Here is a 19,538-nt window from a genome sequence, read left to right as displayed (position 1 = left end):
GTGGTTGTTCGATCAATCTGAACAATGTCTCAAGTTGAACCAGAACCAGAACCCGAGTTCCGCGGAATACTGCCAGGTTTGTATAACTTAATATTTAACAAATATAATTCTTTTTGTAAAGGAACAAAGAGCTCTTCATTTTATTCATGGAGAAAACCTGGAATGAGAGTTACCGATTTTCCAACGGTTCAATCCTATATTGAATATATTACAGGTATGACACAACATTGAATGTCAATGTGTTGCATAAAAATTTGAAATTAGACATGTTCATGGATTCGATTGATCCAACTTCAAAAATTCAACCAGAAATTCCCGCATCTCTATATGCAGTTCCATCTCCAATACAGCAACAAACTTGGCTTTATTACAATATGAGGTGTGCTGCAATGGGACTTTAGCAAACGTTAAAGAAGATTGATTTATAGACATTTTGTAATGGAAATAGGCCAGCTTGCGGGAGAACTTGACACAATTTGCACGATTCAGACATGTCCAAAAATGAAAGCTACAAACGAATGGCAATTTTTGTGCTCTTCTCATCCAAAAGCAACTGAAGTTTGCTTTGAAATTTCACACTTTTTTAAAGTTTTTTTTACCAAAAAATTCAAGTGTTGCGCAATAGATTACACAACACATACTATTGAAGCAATTTTATCACTTCTTGACAGTCGTCAGTTGTTTCCTAACAGGTATTTTAAATTGATATGATTTATGATTTTCGTTTCACAAATATTTTTCTACAAATAATCTTAATTTTCAGAGATGTTATTAGTACAAAATCAAATGACACATTTAACTCAATGGCACGCAGATTATATCGAATATTTGCTCATGTTTATTTTAATCATCGTAATGTTTACGATGAATTTGAGGTTGTATAAATATATAAAAACAACAACGATGTTTTCAATTATGAACATTTTTATTTTTTCATTTTAGTCAAGAACACGCCTGTGCGATCGATACACCGCATTTTGCAGACAATTTTCGCTTGTTCCAGAAGATAATTTCAAAGAGGAACTTGAAAAGAGAAAAGGGCCTTCTTCAACCACTTCATCAACCTCTTCTGGATCCTCATTTCCTTCAATTCATTCTAAGCGCCACAGATAATTCATTTGGCATCTGGAGCAGATAATTTTAAGCAAATTGAAGAAAAAAAAGCAATAATCTTTATGAAAATTTGTTTTCTTTCTCTTTTTATTTTATCATTTCATATTTCACGCTTCACATGGGTAAATTCGACAATTTTTGGAAACATTTCATCATCTTTCAACCACATTTCATTTTGTTTTCGATTTTTTTAAAAGTATTTTTATGTTCCATCTGATTTTCTCTTTCCAGATTTATTCACTTCATTTTTGAAAAGAGTTTATTTGTGCCAATTCAATCAAAATTCATTTTTTTATTGAAGAAAAACAGAAACAAGAAATGGAATGAAGCTGCACTTAATGACGTGAATGATGAGATGAATAGCTGTGATGTGAATGCGAATGTGAATGAGAATGCGACGTGTGAGAGTGACTGTGGCGCCTGTGACAATCTGCATTCCTTCTATGCGATGCTGCTCCGCTTGATCGCTCGTCTGATGAATCGGAAGAACTCTCAAATCCCAGTTGCTTCTCATTTCGCTCTGCCTTTTTTTGTTGTCTCAGCTTTTCGCTTCGAATATCATCGTCATCACTTTCAGAATATTCATCACTTTTTGGTAAGTGCATAGATGATAAACAGTTTTCATGCTGAGTATCCTCATTGTCATGATAGGAAGTCGGCAATCTTTTTTCAGTATGATTTTTGCTTTGAATTTTTTCTTTGTCATCTTCAGACTCAGACAATTCTTCGCTTTCCTCAGAATCAACAGTTTCCATGCTTTCTGCAAATATTCCACTGTTGCTGCTGCTATCAATCAGTTGCCCATCGGCTCCTGCAACTTTAACAAGAGAATGAGCATTAAGTAAATCAGAAATAGCTTCTGATTTAATTCCTTTTTCTTCTTGTTTCTTTCTTTTTTGGTTAAGTAAATCGTCCATTCGATTTTCTCGTTCTTTCTTTTTCTTTTGTGCAATTTTGAGAAACATTTCTCTCTGTTCATCATCTGCAAGCTCAACTCCAAGTCCTAGTCTGTCTGGACGTGGCTGTGCATCAAACACCTCAGCTGGCCTTTATATATACAAAGGAGTTAACATATTTAAATGTATTGTGAGATTCAAAAAATAAATATTCACAGAACATAAATAAAAAAATATTAATACGTCACAAAAAGTAATTAAAATTCAAACTTTGTCTGCCCATAACCAATTGGTGCTCCATCAGACCATCCATGACCTCTCAAAAAAGCAAGACCAAAATCATCAATAGGCACTTCAAATCGATCATCTGCTTCTGGCAACGATTCAATATCCTACGAAAAAGCAATTAAACGTTGAGTAATGGAATAAACAAACAACTTTCCTTCTTCCTGATAGCAAAAAACTGTTGATGGGTTTTTGAGAACGATTATCTGTTGAAGCGTTCTGTGTTGTTTCAGGAGGAATATCATCGCTTTTTGTGCCTCTCGCTGAATATACATAAATAATTCAATCATAACATAAATATTTGATTTAAAGAAAAAGAAAATAAAAATACATTCAACAGGAGTAATTTGAAAAGGTTCCTTCTTTTGTGGAAGTATAACTAAAGAATCATTTTTTTCAGGCCTATCACTAAAATTTATGAAGAAAGAAATCAATTAATTCATGAAACTTCTGTTTATAAAGAAATAAATATCAATTTACCTTGAAACACCAGTTTCATCAACAAAAAGCGTATATGTTTCTTTATTTTTTGGCTTTTGCTTTTTTTGTGAAATGTTAATAGGAGCTTTACCGAAAGAGAAAGATATTTTCTTTCCCACTTTGCTTTCAGCCATTTTCTGATAAGATCTTTCCCAATGAATATTATTTTTGATCTCGAACGGTTGTTCTTTTAACTGTTACTCAATGGAGATTGAAGAATTCATTTCAGAATTGCATCAAGCCCGCGCAAAAGGTATTTGTACATTCTTATAAATTAATATTTTTTATTATCATTACTTTTCAATAGACAATGAAGAAGAACCACAAACTGAGGATTTAGAGCTCCTTCGTCGGAGAATCATTCGCCCTCTCGAGCAAGGGCATCTTAACCTTAGTAAATTGCGCCTTGGAGTAAATTCTTCAATTGCACTTGCAAAGGGACTAAAGAAGCACGAGCTGTTTTCTCTTGACCTTTCAAACAACATGATTGGAGATATTGGATGTGTTGCAATCATGCAGCTGGCTCAAATGAATTCATCACTAACATATCTAAATGTAGAATCAAATGATATAGGCGATGAAGGTTCAATTTCTATTGGACACATGCTTCAATCAAATCAATCGATTGAGACTCTTTTATTAGGAAGCATGAGCGATGCCTTGCATGGTAATAACATTGGCCCAACTGGAGCTAAATGCATTTTAAAAGGATTAGAATCCAATCTTACAATTGCCAGACTGGGATTTAATCGAAATCCAATATTTGTATCTGGAACTACGGGCTCTTCTGCATCTGCTTCATCTGCTTCACAGTCCGGGGGAATAGACATGGAAATTGCAGAATCTTTGGTTAACATTATTAACACACACGAAACTTTACACGATGTTGAGCTCGGAACAACAGGAATGACAACAAGAGCTGCTATGAGACTTTTAACTGCACTGAAAGAGAACAGCAGCGTCACACACTTGGACATATCAGGGAATAAAGATCTCCAATTTGGAGCATTTGATGCGCTGTCAAAGACTCTAATGACGAACATGGCGTTATCAACACTGATCCTGGATGGAGTTCCTTTAGGTGCTCGAGGAGCTGATGAATTGTCATCTGCACTTGCTGTAAATCGAACGCTGCAAACACTTTCAATGCGAGATTGCGCAGTGGAGGAGTATGGTATCCATGCTATTGCGTCTGCGCTTGTTCGAGGGAAGAGTAATGGAGTACTTCCTGTCCTCACATCACTTTCTATCAGCGGATGCGGATGTGGCCCAGTTGGCTGTGCTGCTTTGGCTGTTCTGCTGAAAAATCCACTTGCTGCCCTTCAGTCACTATCAATGGAGAATAACCCCGTTGGACAAGGAGCTGCATCTATTGCAGAAGCTCTTAGAACGTATGCTTCAGTTATTTTTTGTACTTTTACAGTTTTTTTTTAATTATGCATTCTTTACATTTTATTTTGATTCAATCATTCTTTTTTAATCTTCTTGAAACTGTTCAATATCATAATACAAATGAAATTGCAATTTTATTTACTCAATAGCAACACAACATTGACTTTCTTGAACCTATCGCAATGCAAAATTGAAGGAGCTGGAGGTATACTTCATATTTCTTTGTAAACATTATTTTGCCATTTCTTTATTAAATTGGCATCATAAACTCAACTCGATGCATTTGCGCAATTTAGCCACTGACTTACTTTCTGCAGTTTCTGTTAACCATACACTTACAACTCTTCACCTTGATGGAAACTTTATTCCAGAACGTTTGATATTTATTTTCTTATTTCTTCTTTGGATTATTTTTAACTTTATCAATGAAATGCTTTTTGAAAATCACTTCAATGATGATATCATTTTTGCATCAAAATGTGATTATTTCACGATTTATATAGAATGTGGACCATCGTTTGTTTCGTCGCTTTCTCCAAACACTACGATCCTTACACTGACAATTACTGGATCGTTGCTTTCCAGACAAGTCGTGACTGATCTTGCAGCCATTTGCAAAAGAAACAGACAATCAAAGAAGAATGCGCATCCAATGAGAATGAAGGACGAGATTGCGCATTTGCTGAGAGAGCTGGGTCATTTACCACAGGTATGATACAATGCGGTTGTTGTTCAATGTTTAGGTGTATTTTATAAATCAATATTCATTTTTTTTCTTCTTTGACTGCACTTATATTGTAATTGCTTATTTTCCCCTTTAAAAATAATATAATTAATTAAATTTTTTTTATTTTGTTTTGCTTTAATTTTTCTTCTTCTCTTGCAATTTTTCATACATTTTTGTTTAAACTCAACACAGATTATGCACGATTATCGTCACACTGAGCGGTTGTGCATCAGAGTAGACAAAGAGATACGCAAAGTTGAAAAGGCCATTGCAGAAGTGAAGTCAGCATCAGACGAATTGACGGCGCAGCTGAAGATGCAACGGACAGAGCAAGAAAAGCAACTGGCAAAGAAGCAGGCGGAAAGAGACGAGAAAGTGCGGGACTTGGAAGAGGCGCTGGAGCAGAACAAGAAGCAGCACACAGAATTGACAGCTGCACTCGAACACGAAGAGGACCTCCTGAAGAGAGAGACCACAGAAAGGCAGGTGATGTGCGAGGAAGACATCCGCTCGTTGTACTTTACTTATGAGGTGGAGAAGGAGAAAAGAGACAATCTCGTCCAGACGAACGACGCGGAGATTAAGACCATCAAAGCCAGAGGAGAACGGTTCGTGGCGCAGATTGCGGCGAAAGGAGGCAAAATTGGTTTGCGGTTCTATTGTTTTTCCCTCTATCTGTCTATCTTTTTCTTTCAAATGATTGTTTACTTTTCACATCTATTTATCAGCTCCGGCCAAGCCTGTCAATCGTCCTCTTCCTCGCTGAGCATTCTTCTTTTTCGCTTTTTCTTCTTCACATGTTGATTTTTTAGTTCGAACACATCACCAGCTAATTCTTATCTCACTGTCAATTTTCTAATATTGCACACTTCTTCAATTTCGATTTCCGTGCTTCGTTTCGTTTGTTTTTGTTTTTTGAACAAAAAAAAAATTTGTTTTTATTTTTATTTTTACAATTCACTCAAAAATTTGATAATGAAGGCAAATAAGCTAATTATCTCAATTTATTTTTATTTTTTTTCTCATTCTAATTACAAAATACAAAATGCTTAACGAAACATAAAATTCGACAGAAAGAATATCAAAAAGAATGTTTGGATGAAAAGCATCCGCGAAAGCGAATAAGAAGACAGATGTAACTGAAAATAAAAAAAGACTATTTGTAAGAAAATAAAACCAAACAAAAAAATACATCTAAATTACATACAATTATTTTTTTTTTAAAAAATTAAGGCGTTGTATTGGGATTGGGTGGATCAGAGAGACTTTTATCCCCAACCCCGCTATCAGATTTGTAAGAGTTCGGATCAAAGCAACTTGAACCATCATTGTGCTCAGGGGAATGCTGAAACAGTTCATCAACTCTGTCGATTTCTCCTTTAACATAAAGATAAACTGTATCGTCATCTTCCTCTTCACTGGTTTTTGAAGAAGTTTCGGCTGAGCATAAGGCTTGGGCTTCTTCATCCAAAGCAGAAGATGTCTGAACGTTCTGAAGCTCTGCTCTGCTTTGAGTTTTAGCTCCTTCCTCATCGTTGCACTCTTTTGACTTAACTTTTGCTCCATCATCCGCATCTTCTTCAGCCTCCTCTTCTTCATTGCATTCTTCATCGGCATCTATTTCAGCATCAGTATCACCATCAACGTCGTCATACACCAAATCATCTTCTGACGCTTCCGAGCCTTCTTCACTGCTGTTATCTTTCCCCTCTTTTTTCGCTTTTCCTTTCTTCTCTCTCCACCTTTTTTCTTCCTCTTCCTCTTCTTTTGTAAGCAGCAAAAGTCCATCTTTTCCCATAAAACGCTTGAACTGCCTGGGACGAGGGGGAATCTTTCTCCGATGTGAAGAAGAATGAGCAAGTCCTGAATGCTTTGGAATCTGATATGTGAAGGAACGAGGAGAGGTTGGAAGAGAAGCAGGAAGAGGACACACAACAAGAGAGGATGAATCATACGAGTCAATTTTCGCATTTCCACAATTTGGAGGATTGAGGATCGGGTTAAGAGAAGGCGATAAACTATGGCTATCTGACGTGATTGCACTTGAAGAAACAGGGCGTGTTGGCACAGAATGCTTTATAGAAATGTTTTCTGGATTCAAATAAACGGACTTTGACTGCTGAATATTATCATTCTTTATTACAAGACCGGCTGTTGCATTTTTTGACAGTTGCGCATCCATCGGGTGCGTGTGTCGTTGAGGTGCACTTAAACATCTGTACTCTTTTGTATCTATCACTTTTCCGTCTGTTTTCAAAGATGTTTCATTTGACTCTGATTCAATTGTAACAGCATTTCTTTCGGCTTCTTCACAAATGGTCACATGTTCATCAGATGAAGGCATTTCATGCGAAGATGGTAAATTCGAATGAGCCGACGAAGGATGTGGTGGATGTGTTAATCGAGAAGACGCTGAAGGTGGACGAGGAAGAGGTGGGCGCGAAGCAGAATGAGTGTGACTTGAGGAAGGAAAACAGCACGACGAAGATTTCGGCCTGGCAGGCACAGCAAACGAAACTTGCCTGCCTGAGCTTTGGAATGCATCCTTTTGCTCAGCGGATGAATAATCGCTGAATGGAGGATTGTGTTTTTGCAGTTTTTGGATCATTTCTTCGTTGATGCTCCAATCTTCGTCTGATTCAGACTCAAGTGGAGGAGTCAAAAGCTCATCTAAGCTGTCAATATCGTCTTGTTCCTTGGCTCTTTCTGCAGATTCGCTTTGTTCTCTTTCTCTGTTTGAAGAGCTATACTCTTCGCTGCTTTGCTGATGTCTTGATGAATGGTAGTCTTCTTCATCTTCCGTGTCTGATTGATATCTTCTTTGAGAGTCCTCGTAATCTTCAGCCTTTTCAAGAGCATCTTCATGATGCTCTTCATTTTCTTTCTCTTTACCACTAGAATGAATGATTTCTTTTTGACTTTCACTGTCATCGTCTATGCTTTTGCCAGAATCTTTGCAGAAATATTCATCATTATCATCTTCTTCTTCCTCGAATCTGTCGTTTGCTCTATTTCTCTTTTCCCGTTCCGCAATTCTCTTCTTCTCCCCTCTTTCTCGCATGTCCTTCTGAAACTTCGCCAGAATTTCATTTATTTCCCTCTGCTTTTGATTGAAATCCTCACTGTTCGCTTCCTCCGATTCAAGTTCTTCTTCATCTTCCTCTGCAACCTCTTCCAGCGAATTGCCCAACATACGCCCAATCGATCGCTGAAGCGAAGCAGCAGTGGCTGGCGATATAGTCGAGGGCAAAGGAAATAGCTCTGGCTCTTTCTTCTTTTCAAACAACTTCTCCTCTTCATTCGTTTCCATTTTGCTATCGTCATTTGTATTCTCAACATCTGAGTTAGAACTCTCGCTAGCACGATGCGAATGATTCGAAGAGTTGTTTGAAAGCGATCTTGATGAAGCAGAAGATAAATCATCGTCAATCAAAACGTGATCATCTTCGTCCTTTGCGGTATTTGATTGCAGTAGCAATGGAGTGTTCTTAAGTGATGCCTGTGCTGAGGTGTTTGAGTCTGAATACGAATAATTCTGCGAAAACGGATCCACATCGCTCCCCTCTGTGTTTGACATGCTGTCTGATTGATAGCCAGCAGACTGCGAAAAGACAGAAGACGAGGGCGATGATGATGCAGAAGTGGGAGTGAATGATGTTGCTGTCGCTGATGCAGCCGACGAAGCAGCATGCGATATTTCTGTTGATTCCTCAAAGAATGACAGAAAAGGAGAGTCACCAGGTATCAAAATCCCTTCCTGTTCCACATCGTATTTCCTTCTTGATGAGTCGAAGATATCTTCATCACATGGAATGCTCCTATTTGACCGTGCAGCAGCAGACGAAGAATGCGAAGAGTCGCTTTCTTCATCGCTGTATCCATCAGCCTTGTCGAATATGTCTGAGAACGAAAGCTCAGACTCATCAAACGAGGCCGACAGAGAAACAGACACTCCAAACGGATCAGATCCATCAGAAGCGGAAGGAGAAAAGAAGTGTGAGAGCATTGCAGAGTTCGCAGAAATAGAATGCTTTACGGGAGTTAAACTGACGACTGCTGCAACTGCAGGCAGAAAAGAGGCAGACGGAACGAAAAACGGAAGATGGAGTGTTGAAGGACACGAGAACGTCTTCTGAAGAGTATGATCGTTGTTTGTCTCAAACAATATCTTTGCCAGTTCTTCGTCTTCTTTCTGCTTTTCCATTTCATCAGCCTCTGAATATTGTCCCAAACTGCCCAGCTTTCCTTCCCGATCGAAGTTCTGTTCGTCCTTGAAGCTGGGAGGCATCTTTGGCTGCAGCGACGCCAGCTCCTTTTCAGGCGGCAGGCGGTCGATGTCACCCAGTGCGAAGGCCATTGGGCAAGAGCATTGATTTGGATGGAGCAGCAGATCCACAGAGCTTGTGCACAAGAACGACGACAGAATGGAAACAGGCGAGTGGAATTTGGTGAATCGGGGTAACTTTATGTTGATAATGTTGGACAGAAAACGGGGAGGAGAAGAGGAAGAAGCGGTTAACATAGTTGAAGAAGAGCAAGGCGTTGAAGAAGAAGAAGAAGAAGCTGATGAAGCTGAAGATGAAGATGGGTTTATCAGAGAAGAATACTCCAACTCAAGAAATGAATACAAGGACTTGATCATTCTCTCCAAAAGAATGACGTAGAAGTGGAATATGATCTTTTGAGTCTCAAAAATCATATAACGAGCTTCGTTTTCATCATCTTCAATGCATTCTTCTTCGCTTTCATCTTCCACAAGCTTTGTTGGCTGCTCTTCTTCGCTGTGAGCGTTATCATCGACTTCATTGTCTTCATCACTTCCGTATCTTTTGCCCGTGCTGATGTCAATGTTGCCGTCAGTCTCTATCCACAGCCGATGGCGCAGAAGCGTCTCTTCCGATGCCATCATGTCATCCGATGTGCAGATGGAGTTCATCATCAGCTTCTCCTTCGCTGCAAAACGCCACTCGTCCATCATCAGCAGCTTCTGCTTCTTCTTCATCTTCTTCTCTCTTCGCTTTGCCATCAGCTTCTGTGCAAGATGCTGCGTTCTGTGCATCCGCTTGAGCTGAATGGACTGATTAGAGCTGTTATCTCGCGCAATTCCTTTGCCATTCGCTTCCTTGCTGTTGTCTCTTAAATTGCCTTGTGCTCTACCCACAAAGACATTTTCGTCTTCCTCGTCATCTTCAAATTCTTCATCTTCTTCCTCTTCCTGATTGCTAACAACATCGTGCTGTACAAAAGGAAGCAGATAAGAAGCAGAAGGTGTGTCAAAAGGCGCAATGGCGAAGGGAGACCGCCGTGTTTCATAGGAAGGAGTGGCAGTGCTTGCCACTGTGCTTCTTTGGCTTTCATTTTGTTTCTTTGAAAAGTGGACTGAGTCTGTGAAGTGCGAAACAATCTCTTGCTTCATTGTGTGCTTGAATGCTCCTAACAAAGTTTCCCATTTCCTCTTTTTGTGTATTTTTGGCTTTCGTATGCTTTTCTTTACTGACTGCAGAACATGATTCAGCAATGTGACTGCATCTGACAGCTGCTTGCTTTGCTCAACAACATCGTTTGTTTGTTTGAGTTCTGTAGCTTTTCCAATGATCTTTAATGTCTCAGTCGTCTGCTGCATAATCTTCAGTGTCCTGTCAAGTGTCTGTAGGAGGTCTGACCTTTCACAGGAATACACAGAAAACTCAGAAGGGATGTTGTTGAGTGGAGAAGAGAGAGTTGAGGAGATGAGAGTTTCTCCGAGAATGAGCAGAATGAGCGAGCTGTCAGAGAGAGAAAGGAAGCGTGTGACGCCGAGTGGTACAGCGCAGTTGCTTGGCACAGAGAACACAACACGCAGCAGGGTGAATGTGACCGAATGAATGGAGTCCAGAATAGATTGAATGGACAGCCTGCTTTTGTGCTTCAGCTTGGAATTGATGATTCCCGAAAGCGCAGCAAAGGCGAGGGCTGATTTGTGCAGACGCTGCAGAAGATCCGCAGCGAAAAGGCAGAACGAGACACAAATTGCGCGAGCAGTGGAAAGCGAAGTTGAGGAAAGAGCATAAGAGACAAGATACAAAGCACACGAAAGCTGGTTCATCAGCACACTGAACACAAACGTGGACGGCTCTGTTGGGAACTGGACAGTGCTCAATGAAGAGTATTTGTTGTTGGAAATGCAGAAGAGAAGGGCAGAAAGAAACGCATCTGGAATCAAAAGACTGAAAACGTTGGTGAGATAAGGCAGCGATTGGCAGAACAAGGAAGGAATGAGTGACGTTTGAGAAGAGGAGAGGTATTTGAACACCGACTGAGGAGACTCCAACTGGATGAGATCAACCGAATACGACTCGGAGCAGAACACGCTGAGCACAAGAACCAGAGAAATGCACTCAATTGCTGTGTGCTGCAGCACATATAGCCGGCTTGCCCAGTCGCTGAAGTTGTGGAGCGGGTTGATGGAGATCACGAGCAGCTGCTGGATGGTGCAGAGGAAGAGGAGCCGACGGGTCATCAGAGAAAGCAGCTTGCGGAGAGGGACGAGCGGAATGGATGAGAGGAAGAGCAAATGCGATGGGATGCTGTTTCCAAGTTGGTAGACATCGTCAATGGAATGGCTGGCGATGAAGTCACGATTGGAACGCAAATGTGATGATGAGGAATTTGATGAACTTACCGAATCATTGGAACACGATGAAACTGCAGATAACGAGGAATCCTGATTTGAATTTTTGTACAATATGACTGAAGATGCAATATCTGATGATTTATCACTTGAACGTTTTTTGCTGCTGACATCATCGTCATAAATCCACAATGCAGTTGCGCAATAAAATGAAAGGGCTGAGCGATCGCATTCACTGAACTGCAAATCTTCCTCTTCAATGAAGTTGCTTCCGATGCTGCTATCGCTCGTATCATCGTCCTCATCATCAGATGCACCGCCTCTTCGATTAGCCACATAATTCTTGCTGTTAATCGCACCAACCCCTTCAGCATTTCTCAGTCCAAACGAAAGCGCCTGATCCTGCTGGTTATTCCTGGCGCCTCTCAGAAGCACATAGCACCTCTTCTTTCGGCAGTTTTCGATGTTCAAGTCCAATTTCATGAAGTCGATGGAGCTGGTGAGCAGAGTGCGGTCTTCGATGGACAGCACCACACGCAGCTTCCACAGCAGCATGTACAGAAACGAGCGGGCATCTGACACTGTTGGGTGGCTGGGCAGAGGGAACATGTAGTGGTGCAGAGGAGTCGGGCAGTACGGGAGTGAGAAGGACATGATGTACCGCAGGCGGCAGATGGACATCGGAGTGAAGAAGGAGGGACACATCTCATTCCGTTCGTTGCTGTCGGCCAGCTCATACTGCGCCCTCTTTTTCGGCACAAAGAACTTCACTACAGCAGCTATGAGATCGTCCAGAGCAGCTTCGTCGAACAAAGAAGGAGAGCTCAAAGCAGCAAGCAGTGGAGGAATAACAGATGGCAGTACAAAGAAAGGAGTGAGCGTGAAGACTGCGATGAAGTACACCAAAAGCGAAGATGGCGGGTTCTCAGTGAGAAAAGGGATGAGCGCAAGGAGCGTCTGCGTGATTGACTTCGCTAAGTTGTGGAAGGCGATCATGTGCTGCACGACGATACAGTCAGGAGAGTTGAACTTGGACAGCCCGAACTCGTCCAGCGTCTCTTTGAAGAGGCGGGCGCGCTCTTTATCTTCTCTGTTCTCTTCGAAGAGCTCACTAAACAGATCGCTGCTAAAATCCTCGTTGACTGTCACTGCACTGCACCAGCAGCCATTCTGCTTATGTTGATGAGACGTGACTGAGGTAGCATCGTTCCACTTCCTCAGATACTCGTCGTCGTCTTCGTATTCACCGTATTCGTTGGAATGGTCTTTGCTGCTGGATTCATTTGGATCTTTTGGATTGGCTGAAATGTCGTTCTTAACTTTCCTTTTCCTGCCTCGTGTGTCACGTTCATATCTCTTTTCTTTTGCTTGCCTTTTCTTTTCCTCGTTCCTCAGCATTGATCTTCTTGCTTGTTCCCATATTTTCATCAAAAATCTCTCCAACACACTTCCAACCACATGTGATGGACAAGCATCCAAAAAGGGCAGTTTTTCAAAAATAAACTGCTCATCTGAATAGTCATTGTCTTTTGATGATGATGATGCTGAAGAAGCCTTCTTTTCATCATCTTTTTCTTTTTCGCTCTCAGAATTTGACTGTCTCAATGACTCTATCAGCGCTGAAGAGTTGACGCCCGAGGACCAGCGGTCGATTCTTGTCTGGACATCGCCTGACATCTGGATGATCATCAGAGCAGAGTCAAATAGAGAATAATGAGAGGCATCTTTAAGAGAAGAAGAATAGGAGGAAGAAGAGAAGGCAGATAGAGGGAGAGTATCCAAAGCAGAAGTCAATGAAACGAATGGGAGAGTCATCAGCTCCATCACAGAGCGGGAGACAGACAGAGGGAGAACAGGGCTTATTGTCAGCAGTAGATGTAGAAGAGGCTGAAGTGAAGGGTGGATCACTGGAGGGGGTTGAAAAGATGCAGAAGAAGAAGAGGAGGATGAAGAAAAACGTGCATTTGTGATTATTCTAGTATTATCCGTTTCATCCTCCAATTGCTCTGAAAAGTCGTCCCGTGGTTTCATAAAACTAACAAAATGTGAAATAAACGACGAAACAACTGTTAATATCTCCAGATGTGGTGCATGAAGGCAGATCCTTCGTGAAATCACCTTCGAGTTCCTCAGAAACGAGGGAGACGCCATCACAAAGAAGTGAATAAGCGAATGGGACATTCTGATCAGGATGAGGGCGAGGAGTGCGTTGTACACGGGAGTCTGGGGGCTAAGGGAAGTGATGTGTTTGTAGCCAGAGGGAAACCTGAGCTGGTCTACAGACACAGACGACGACTGAACGAGCATTGTCTCTTGAGCAGATGGAGCTACCTGATCACTGTCGAGGAAATCGTCGCGGTTAGACACGAAGAAAGAAGGATAGGCCTCGGGATCGATTGGAGGAAGATCGTCAGTACTTATAGATTGATGCTGCTGAAGCTGCTGAAGCTGATGAAGTTGGTGATTGTCAGAAGAGTCTTCAGCTGTGTGGTGGATGAGGGCGAGTGTGCGGAGTGCCCAGCTGAGCAGAGAAGGCGCCTGGCTGATGGGAATCATAACAGACAGCAAGGGAAGGAAGGACTGCAGCAGATGGAGTGCAGAAGAGAGGAGAAGCGACTGGCAGCTGCGGAGGATGGAGAGCTGGGCGGCGTAAGTGTGCTGTTGCCATTCTGGAAGAGGACGTCTTTTTGGAGGAGGAAGTGTGGAAGGCAGGTCAGCAATGAGAGGGTAGATTTCACTGGAGGCAGAAGAGTTCGGGAAGGAGAAGCAATAGTCGGTGAATGAGTAGTTGGCAGGGAGATAGCTGACAGCGCTGCTGTTTGGCGAGGGAAAGGGACCTTCTCCAGACAAAGTGCGACCGAATGTGGAGCCGAAGGAAGATGCACAGGAGGAAGGCAAAGAAGAACAAGAGGAAGGAGCGAAAGGATGAAAGGAGTGCAGACGAGGAGATTGAGAACGGCGAGGAGTTGAGACGATGGATGAGCTTAATATGGAGGTAGATTCGAGTGTGGGTGGCGGTTTTCTCTTTTCTCTTTTGGCTTTTGTTGGTTTTAACAATGAAAATGATGCAGAAGGCAATGGTTGAACTGAATAAGAAGAAGATGAAGGGGAAGCGGAAGCGGAAGAAGAAGAAGAAGCCGCAGATGAAGAAGAGCAGGAAGTCGCAGAGCTTGATGGAGATAAGCGGCTGGGTGTTTGGGAGAACAGAAGTAAAGCAGGACGGCACAAACACAGCGAAGTGGCTGATATGACAGAGGAAGGCGGGCAGACGAAGGAAAAGAGGGAAGTGATGAATGACTTGGAGATGCTGAAGGAGGAAGGAAGAGAGGCGGCGGTGAGGATGGATGGGATCATGCCGGAAGAATGCTCAAAAGGGGAAGAACCAGAAAAGGAGGGCTGAAGCATGCAGACGACAAAAGTGGCCATTGTAAGTACATTCAGGGCAACATCCATCATCAGCTGAGACTGGTACAGATTGAGAAGAGTGAAGGATGAGGCAAAATCAGAAGACGAAGACGAAGACGAAGACGAAGGCGAAGATGATGGAGATAAAGGAGACAATGGAGAATAAGCAGAAGTGTTGGATGATTGAGGAACCGAAGGGAATTCATCGCTCTCATCGAAGACAGCCTCTCCTGAGCAATTTAAGCGGCTGTATCGTTTTCTCCTGTTGTTGCTGTATTTCTTTTGAGACTCAGCGATTTCAGATTGATTGGGAAGAGGGAGGAAGTAGTGTTCAGGGTGGGTGATGATGGCATTGAGGATGGGCTGCACGTAAATGGAGAAGAAAGAGGCGAGCGACGTGAATGAGAGAAGAAGCACAGATGTGGAGGAGATGCGCTTGTGGTGCGAGGAAAGTGCAGAGGGATGGACAGATAATGTGGTTGTGGAAGAAGAAGAAGAAGAAGAAGAGGAGGAGGAGGAGGAGGAAGAGGTAGAAGAAGAAGAGGAAGCGAATGAGAATGACTGAGAAGCAGAGGAAGCGTTTGCAGAAGGGACAGGCGTGGAAGCAGTGATGAGGGCACACAAAGAGCGGAAGAAGCAGTTCATTTCGTATCTGACGGCGTTTGTGGCGATGTTGCGTATTCCTCTCATGCGGTTGCAGCAGGGATACTCAGGGAGAGGGAAGAAGGATGAAGTGGCATAAGAAGAAGAAGAAGAAGAAGAAGAAGAAGAAGAAGAAGAAGAAGAAGAAGAAGAAGAAGAAGAAGAAGAAATATTTGGTGGAGATAAGTTTGCATTCATATTCGAAGCCAAATTCGAAGGTGAAACAGAGCTTGCCTCGCTTTTCTGGCTTGCTTTTGAAGGAGAAATTGGAGCTGCTTCAGCTGCTGCTTTCTTCCTTCTTAACTTCCTTTTGAAGGAGCCTGTGTGTGTCAGGAACATTCGTGCTCTTGGGTTAAACGGGAGTGATATGATAGCGTTGTATGGCTGGGCGGATTTAAACAGCTGCGAAATGGTTTTGGGGGCGACGAAAGGCAAAGAGGCGGTTGAGTCTGAAGGGAACGTGGTGTCATAAGACATGTCAGTTGAGACAGAAGAGGCAGATGCAATGGACGAGCGAGAGAAGGAGAGACGCGCACGACACAAAGAAGAAGAAGAAGAAGGCTGGCTGGAGGTGAAAGGAGCAGAGGAAGAAGAAGAAGAAGAAGAAGATGATGATGATGATGATTGAAGAGACTGTTGTGGTATCAGAGGCAGCAGTGGTAATTGCGATAATGTCTTTGGTTGATTTGATTGATTTGACTGTGTTGATTGAACAGACTGAATTGATTGAACAGATTGAGCAGATTGAGATGAGCGTAAGAAAGACGCCAAAGAAGAGCACGAAGCATCAGCAGTGGAAGACATGCTGAGCAGATCAGGCAGAGACTGATGGAGCTGCTTGGCGCTGGTGGAAAGCTCCGGTTTATCGTCAATGGATGCAGGTGTGCCTCTCTCTTTATCTTCTTCTTCTTCTTCATTGTCTTCATTGTCTTCATTGTTTGTATTGTTTACTCCGTCTTTGCCTTCAAACACTTCTTCAAACACCATCTCATCTGCATCTTCAATCAAATTGCTGCTGCGGCTGCTGCTTTTCTGCACACCCACCTCAGCCTCATCACTTCCCTCCATGAAATTCCCTTCTCCATTTTCTTGCTCTTCCTCACAGATTCCATCATTCCCGTATTCCTCTCCTTCACTCGGAGACAGAGAATGCAGTGAAACATGCTCGTCTATTGGCGACTTCCCCCTCGCACTGAGTTCTTCGTCGTCCATCGAGCTGAAGCTGAACGGGTCGAAGTTGTCGGCTGTGGGAAGTGGATGGATCATCTCACTTGCTGCTTTCTTCGGCTCGTGCTCGCTCGCTTCTGGCTCTTCTGCTTCTTCGCCTTCAGTCTCGTCGCTTTCATCATCATCGTCATCATCATCAGTATCATCGTTAACGCCATCATCTGCGTCAGAGTTGTTGTGCTCTTCTTTGTCTTCTGCTTCTCCGTGTTCTTCATTTCTTGCCTTTTCACCTTTCATTTCAAGGTGCTCAGTTCTGTTATCATCATTTTCACCAGTCTTTCCTTCATTCCCTTTGGCTCTTTCCTCCTTTCCCATTCCATTCTGCCCTTCAAAACTTTCATAAGAACCAAACACATTCTGTTCAGATATCTTCATGTTCTTTTCTTTTGTCAAATGTCTTCCTTCTTCTTTCCTTTTCGCCTCAGTCTGCCTTCTTATTCTCGGTTTCCCACTCTTCCTTTTCGAGGCAGTCGCTTCGTTGATGGCAGTCACAGCAGAGTTGATTGACGCTAACAAAAAACCAGCCACATCCAACACTCCACCAGACTCACAGCAACAAAACAGAGCAGCTGGCTGTTTTGAGTCTGAAGAAGAAGAAGTTGAAGAAGGGGAGGATGAGGATGAGGAAGAAGAAGGGGAAGAGGAAGAAGAAGATTCCATTTCACACACTTGTGTATACATCCGCACATGATCAGAATGTTTCGGTCCAGTTGAGTGAATATGATTAGATGAAGACTGCTTTTGTTTCAAGAAATTCAATTCTGTCTCTTCCAATTTCCCCTCTTCTCCTTCCGTCGCATATTCTCTTTGGATATAGCGACTCCCACATCCTTCGCCACACCCTTCATACACAGCAGCTGACAGCATCTGCAGAAGATACGTGCACACACGAAATGTGCTAAACACAGTCAGAAAGCACGAACAAGACAGCGCTCCGCTCAGAAGTCTAACGAAATAGCACAGAAAATGTCTGTTTGCTGCAGAAAAGATGAATGTGGAGATGGAGTTGAAGACAAGCAGCGGAGGTGGATTGAATGAAGGCGGCGGGTCGCAGCACAGTGGGAACAGACGAGGATATGAGTGGGGCAGAGAAGACTGTGTGGGCAAAGAGAGAAGAGAGGAAGAAGAAGGAGACTCCATCATTGACGAAGTTGATGAAGATGGTTGGATTGTTGGTTGCTGTTGTTGCTGTTGAGTTTGCTGTGATTGTGATTGTGGCTGAAGCTGCTGCTGCTGTTGTTGAATGGCATCAGCCAATTCTGCCTCGAAGTTGTCCTGAAACTTCTCACAAGAAGAGGCATGGGAGTTGTTTGCTGACAGCGCTGCTCTTTCTTCTCTTTCTGTCTTTTCGATCCTCTCCATCCACTCCACCCACTGCCACAGCCAGCCAGCTCTCCGCATCGCTGCGACAATCTCAAAGGGATCTACGTCTGTCTCAGCAGGCACTACAGGGCTGGCAGAAGCACTGATCCCGTTTTGAGTTGAAGAAGTGTGATTTGAAAGGGATGAATTTTGTGCTGAAGAAGAAGAAGGAGAAGAAAGGGAAGTGTTAATGGAGGAAGAGTCATGTTTCGGCAAAGGCGACTTTGAGGCTGCTTTCTTGCTGGCTGAAATGAGCAGTTGAATACTCACGATTTCAGTCATAGCAATTGCCGACAAGACAACCGAAGGAGGAACAAGAAGAGACGCGCTTGATGTGTTTTTCCTGTTTGAAGTAGTTGGCGAAACAGGCGTTTGCGATTGAGGACTAGAGACAACTGGGAAAGGAATAACACATTTAAGAGCTTGGTCCATTGTTGAATTGCCGGTTGATGCGAAAGAGGTGCCATTTAGTTCGGAACTTAATGCAGAAAAAAAGAATGAAAAAAATGAGGTGGCAGAGATCGATCCAGTGGTATTTCCAGAAGTAGAGTTCATTTGATGTGGAAATAAAGCTTGATCTGTTTCTCGCAAATGTCTCAAAGTTCTTTTTACAGCTCGTAAATAAGGAGAAAATAGAACTTCCTGTGCATTTCTTATGCATTCAACAGCTTTTTTAAATTGTCCGCCCAAAGAAAGAGATTCTGATGCCAATATCAAAGCATCGTATTGACTTCCGTACCGCTTTAATGGATAAAAGCTATACACATCTGAAATGAGTGGTAAATACAACGTTGAATGAGGATATTCTGATAAAGGAAATCCAACAACTCTTATAAAATCAAAAGGAACAGAAAATGTGTGTGGAGCGTCAGGACGTTCAGGGAAAAAATGATTTGTAAGCGAAGGCAAAAGACAAAATCGAAATGTTAAGCAATGACAGATCATGTTGATATTAACGGATAAAACATAAAACTGGCGCTCATCTGATTCAAAAATCGTAGGAGAACCAGAAAGTCCAAAAGTACGTTCATGTAATATTCTAGGATTTGTGCATAGCACGAATTTAGATTGAGGGGTTGGGAGAACATCTACACGATTAAATGCTCCTTTTATAGAAAGATCCATTGGGCAATGATCCTCAATCTGCAGATTCTTAACTGTATATAAAAACACAGACTTTATTAAAGCAGGAGCATTGAGCGTTAATGTCACTTGTATAGAAGAATCCGAACGATTAGCTGTTTTTTAATTACGAAAATTCCATTCAAATAAAAAATATATCGAAACAATTTTTAACAATCATAAAATCACACTCTTAAATTGAACAAATTTTGAAGGAAGTTCAGTTGATAAAATGTCTGGATAGCTCATTACTCCATAAACTACATTCTTGAGTACC

At 42.2% G+C, this 19,538-nt stretch overlaps 4 protein-coding genes across 4 annotated transcripts; 2 read left to right on the top strand and 2 right to left on the bottom strand.

Annotated features, from left to right (window-relative positions):
• Positions 1-24: 24 nt before the first annotated feature.
• Positions 25-1,390, top strand: MONOS_3690fu3691 (putative 40S ribosomal protein S29; the record flags this gene model as incomplete). The annotated part of the gene is made up of 7 exons (XM_067873707.1): positions 25-76; positions 122-214; positions 265-379; positions 429-558; positions 613-692; positions 764-875; positions 943-1,390. The coding sequence occupies 7 exons, from the start codon at positions 25-27 to the stop codon at positions 1,111-1,113; spliced, it is 753 nt and encodes a 250-aa protein (XP_067733362.1). The 3' UTR covers positions 1,114-1,390.
• Positions 1,391-2,908, bottom strand: MONOS_3689 (putative G-patch domain; the record flags this gene model as incomplete). Its single annotated transcript, XM_067873705.1, has 5 exons — positions 1,391-2,160; positions 2,280-2,401; positions 2,445-2,557; positions 2,626-2,702; positions 2,775-2,908. The coding sequence occupies 5 exons, from the start codon at positions 2,906-2,908 to the stop codon at positions 1,449-1,451; spliced, it is 1,158 nt and encodes a 385-aa protein (XP_067733361.1). The 3' UTR covers positions 1,391-1,448.
• A 70-nt stretch (positions 2,909-2,978) lies between these two features.
• On the top strand, positions 2,979-5,905 carry MONOS_3688 (putative NLR family CARD domain-containing protein 3; the record flags this gene model as incomplete). Its single annotated transcript, XM_067873704.1, has 7 exons — positions 2,979-3,027; positions 3,082-4,165; positions 4,316-4,371; positions 4,463-4,540; positions 4,670-4,875; positions 5,086-5,539; positions 5,622-5,905. 7 exons carry the CDS (start codon positions 2,979-2,981, stop codon positions 5,657-5,659), a joined length of 1,965 nt encoding a protein of 654 aa, XP_067733360.1. The 3' UTR covers positions 5,660-5,905.
• Positions 5,888-19,510, bottom strand: MONOS_3687 (uncharacterized protein; the record flags this gene model as incomplete). The annotated part of the gene is made up of 2 exons (XM_067873703.1): positions 5,888-19,377; positions 19,453-19,510. 2 exons carry the CDS (start codon positions 19,508-19,510, stop codon positions 6,122-6,124), a joined length of 13,314 nt encoding a protein of 4,437 aa, XP_067733359.1. The 3' UTR covers positions 5,888-6,121.
• Positions 19,511-19,538: the final 28 nt, after the last annotated feature.

The sequence above is a fragment of the Monocercomonoides exilis genome (assembly GCF_001643675.1).
Source record: "Monocercomonoides exilis strain PA203 chromosome Unknown scaffold7-2047599, whole genome shotgun sequence".
NCBI lineage: Eukaryota > Preaxostyla > Oxymonadida > Polymastigidae > Monocercomonoides > Monocercomonoides exilis.
Note: the sequence above shows the minus strand (reverse complement) of the source record. Positions and strands in the feature narration are given on the sequence as shown.